Source organism: Sphaeroforma arctica, assembly GCF_001186125.1.
Source record: "Sphaeroforma arctica JP610 unplaced genomic scaffold supercont1.48, whole genome shotgun sequence".
NCBI classification, from domain to species: Eukaryota; class Ichthyosporea; order Ichthyophonida; genus Sphaeroforma; species Sphaeroforma arctica.
Window position 1 is genome coordinate 122,060 of NW_014040510.1, and position 4,719 is coordinate 126,778.

General features: G+C 40.2%; 1 protein-coding gene across 1 annotated transcript; it reads right to left on the bottom strand.

The window, feature by feature from the left end:
* Nucleotides 1-595: 595 nt before the first annotated feature.
* Nucleotides 596-4,444, bottom strand: SARC_01246 (threonine synthase). The gene is made up of 7 exons (XM_014305044.1): nt 3,860-4,444; nt 3,039-3,389; nt 2,685-2,903; nt 2,375-2,566; nt 2,104-2,193; nt 1,664-1,709; nt 596-1,543 (listed from the first exon to the last, which is right to left on the bottom strand). The coding sequence occupies exons 1-7, from the start codon at nt 4,079-4,081 to the stop codon at nt 1,182-1,184; spliced, it is 1,482 nt and encodes a 493-aa protein (XP_014160519.1). The 5' UTR covers nt 4,082-4,444; the 3' UTR covers nt 596-1,181.
* Nucleotides 4,445-4,719: the final 275 nt, after the last annotated feature.

A 4,719-nucleotide genomic window follows, 5' to 3' on the forward strand; every position in this document is an offset into this window, starting at 1 on the left:
TATGTGTGTGTGTGTGTATGTGTGTGATATATATATATGGAATATGCGTATTATGTGTTTGTTTACGCGCGCGTGTCTGTGTTTGTCTGTGTGTATGTGGTATGCGTATAAATATGCATATATATATATATTTATATTTATATATATGTTTGTATATATATATGTATATGCATATATATATATATATATATATATAAACATAGTACAAATACATATATTCATACACACAAACATATTTAAAGGCATAATTATCTATATATTTATTTATATATATGTGTGTGTGTATGTGTGTGTGTATGTATATATATATTTATATATTTATATATTATATATATATATATGTGTGTGTGTGTATTGTGTGTGTGTGTGTGTGTGTATATATGTATATATATATATATATATTTATATATGTATATATGCGTGTGTGCGTGTGTATGTATATATATACATACATATGTATGTATGTATGTATGCGTGTATGTGAATCAGCTATGTATTTACTATTCTTAGCAATAGTAATAATAATTAAAATGATAATCGTATTACTCTCTAATCTCTATATATTTAACCGCCGAACAAATTTTATACCATAGCCATTGAGAGCAGCTCTCCAATAATAGTTTATCGACTGAGCTGTTTTTCAATTCGACTTTATTTCAAGAACCCGTCAGACTAGTGTTAGATATACATGAAAACCATTTTAAGAACCCGTCAGACTAATGTTAGATACACATGAAAACCGTCAAACTGCACGGGGAATATTTGGCGATCGTGGCTCGCCCGACAGGTATACAGGCTTGCGGCTTGTGTTGTGCAACGGAACTTGGTACGTTTATTACACGTTGCCCTTGCCGTGAATTAGTATTAAGTGCCACTGCTTCAACGACACCCTACGTTTAAATATGTACTGTGATCGTTTCGAGGTCCTTTTCGCAATTTAAGGCGGCCACGCTGTATATACCCGAATTGCTCAATGGTGTAATGCTCCTGACTTCCTTTCACAGAAGAAAACGAGCGCTCGCTTGCACAAAAGTGACAATTCATCACGACTGAACCTTCTACAGCTGAGTGTTAATAGTCGCTTCGTATGAAAAGTTTCCGAGTCGTTCCGTGTCAATTGGTATTAGAGCTCATGTCCAATCTGATTTTCTTGTGCAGCAGAATCAGCGGACGAAGAAGACTTAAGAGCACAGCGGCATGTTACGCTTCAAGAGTGCCAACGCTTCAGCGTGCCCCTTGACTTTGTAGTAATATTCCCGCTGATACATCATGGTCTGGAGCGAGTGGTGCAGCAAGTCAGTGCTGCCAGGACCAGTCACCTTCTCGCATACATCTTGGAATTTAGACGGATGAGCTGTCGACACAACTATAATTGGCAGTTCCTCTATGTATTTAGTGGGATGCTGTGGGTAGTAGCGCAAACTGCCTGCCATTGCGACTGCGGTGTGTGGATCCAAAAGATACGATGGTTGCGCTTCATTGTTGTAGAACTTCTCCATTGTAGCGATTGTCTCGCTCTCTGAAATGGCCACACTTCGGTAGCCTGTATTGCAATGAGACAAAAAGATATACTGACAATTCACTATGAAAAGTCACACGGTATTAATTCCCGAAGCACTTGAAACATAGATGCTGGCGAAAGAAAACAACGATCGTTAGATACCTTCTTGGACGCGCTTAAGCTGTTCAGAATTTAGTTCAAACTCTCCCTGCACGGTATGAAAGAATAGATAATCTTAATACTGGAGAATCAATATACCTGGAATTTGATGAATTATTTATTTTTTGGTAATATTTATTGCAATAGAGGGTGAATTGAAAGTCTACTACGTTCTTGCAATAGAATTCGAGCAGCAATTCATGGTAGTATACAAAAGAGTTAGTTATCTAGAGGAGTTAGGGGTTTGGAGCAGCAACTTGTTCCATACCGGGTGTTATGGGCAATTTGCCTGACCACACCACTGCCTTAGTAGGGATCCATAGCGTTGATAATTTCAATTAATATAGGGTAGAGTATGTGCCACCTTGTAGTAAAGTTAAGAAGGAGGCAGCTGGGGACCATATCAACAAGGAATGAGTTGTAAATACCATAGAAAATCGTACCTTTCCATTGGTCAACGTATCCATCCAATCCCTCAGCGTGGTTGAATCAGCCCCAGTAAAGTAAAGGTATCGGAAGATGTTATACGGCACCTGACATCGAAAATGGGAGTCTTGCTTATTTTTGGGGAACATAATATGACAAAGGGACAAAAGGTTACACGTTGATATACACAATAATAAATGGGAACTACATTGCAGCACAGAGCGTAGAATAGGGTGGGTATGGTAAAAAGAAGATACAGGTCTTCCATCAGATCTTCGAAAAACATACTTGAATATCAATCGCGTTCGAGTATGTCGCCAACGTATCTCTCTTTCTCATCTTCCCTGACTCGAAGAGAGAGACTATTGACGCGTTCTCATTATTTGTTAAGATAAATTCTTTCACCGGTAAGCCCATCGATCTCGCCAAGTATCCGCCGAATTGGTTGCCACAAGCTCCGCATGGAATGCTGAAGACGACCTGAGCGGAGAGTGGAGTTTGATACTTTAAGCCACGAAACTTGAGTAGGTGAAATCGATCAAGTCGTACTAGTATAATTTCCAATTCCAACTTCGGAGGTTACAAAACCTCGACCTACCTCTTTATCACAAGCAGGAACGATCTGAAGGTATGAGTATATGAAGTGTATGCTCTGAGCGACAACTCTACAGATGTTAACAGAATTCACACTCAGGAGTTGCATATCCTGAACGAAATTCTTATCAGCCATCATCTCTTCAATCACTTTATCCAAGCCGTCCGAGTCGAGGCCCTCGATTGCCAGAATGTGAACATTGTCGGCATTCATTGTAGTCATCTGTCACGTAGTGATGTAGTTCATATGTGGATTCAAGTTGAGTGTGGGTGTAAGATCAAGTTCAAAACCATCCTGAGGCCTTGGACCCATTGCTTAAAACATGAGAACGTGCAAAGGACAATACTCGTTGTATACCTGAAGCTCCTGTGCCCGAGATACTTTTCCCACTGGGTACAAGCACCAAAAGTTCATGACATCGGAGTTTAACTTCGCAGCCGACGCAGCGCTTGGCCCGGTGTCCCCACTGGTCGCCACAACTACGTTCACTTTAGATCGCGAATCCGCAGAGCTTGCCTCTGCTTTTTGCTTTCTTCGGCGTACAAAGTGTGCCACCATGTTTACTGTCAATCGCATCGCATAGTCTTTGAAGGCAAGAGTGTGCCCATGGAAAAGCTCGAGTACATAGCGATCGCCTACCCGCACTGTTGGTGCGATGTCCGGGTGGAAGAAATCGGCCAAGCTTGTCTCAATGAGTGCGGTCAATTCCTGAGTATACACGCCACAGCAAAGCGGATGTGTGTGGCATTAGAGCATGCGTGTAAGATATGCCACATAATTGGATGCACCGCAAGAGTGCTAATGGACAACATAGTGTTTAGTACAGTCATTGTATACAATCAAGGCGCCAGGGCAGAGAGTGTCATCGAATCGATATTGTGCATCGCACAGCTGTGCGCAACAACTTGCAAGTAGTTATATTTAATCACAATCTCAAATATGCTACTGAATCAATGTTTTTGCTTTTATATGATAGTGATCAATGCTAAACTACGTGTTGCACTGCGCAAGAGCATTTAAAATCCACTTGCTGCACACAGACCTAGAAGGCGCTTATAATACCCGATCTAGGTACATCCTTATAGTTGACCAGCGACCGAGGAGAGTTACTTAGAAAGAACAATGTTTGACAATGGTACTCGAAAAAAAAATAGTGTACAAGAAGTGGGATAACTCACCTCACCACTCAACTCGTCCGGCGATATATACAGAGACAAGACATTGTACGCAATCTTTTGATATGACAACCCCTGCCAACTGCGTAGAGTGTCTTTGGAGATAGTAGGGATCTCAGAAGGTACCCAAAGACCCCCATCCGCTGCAAAAGGATTGAGCACAGCGTATTCAAATTCCACCTCTCTCCCAGAGGACTCATCTGCTAACGTCGATACATACTTCATTCTAAACGCACAAAATGTGATTGGGTTCTAAACTTCTATAGTGTTCTGCTAATCTGCTACATATGATATAAATACTGAAACAAAAATGTAAACAAAAATATGTGATGACTCAGTTTTACACTTGGAAAAATCATTCCAATTCTGAATACGTTGTAGGTCTAATCTATGTTTGTATGCGGCTTTGTGCACCCGTGTATTATTTCAAAATTGGATTTGAACGTAGCGTGGCAGGGCGAGTTGTGTGTAGAATTACAGACTGTGCAACAAATGGTCTACTGGCATCGAGATCCACTAAACACGCATATGCATAAAACTTAAGACGCAAGGCTCCTATACTAAAATCATCACAACGTTGGCAAAATGGTATGGAACTTGCCACTACAATCCTGCGAAGGACGTACCACACGTAACTTTTTTATATCAATTTTTTTGTTATTGTAGTAAAATAACTCTGTTTGTAACAAATAAGATTCGAGACAACATGCCGTTTCTGACTACTCTGTAACTACGTCATGCAAAAGCTATTCTGTGTAGTTCATGTCTCTATTGAAACGTCATTTACGTCAATACACTATGAATATATATATATATATATATATATATATGTGTGTGTGTGTGTGTGTGTGTAGTATACTATA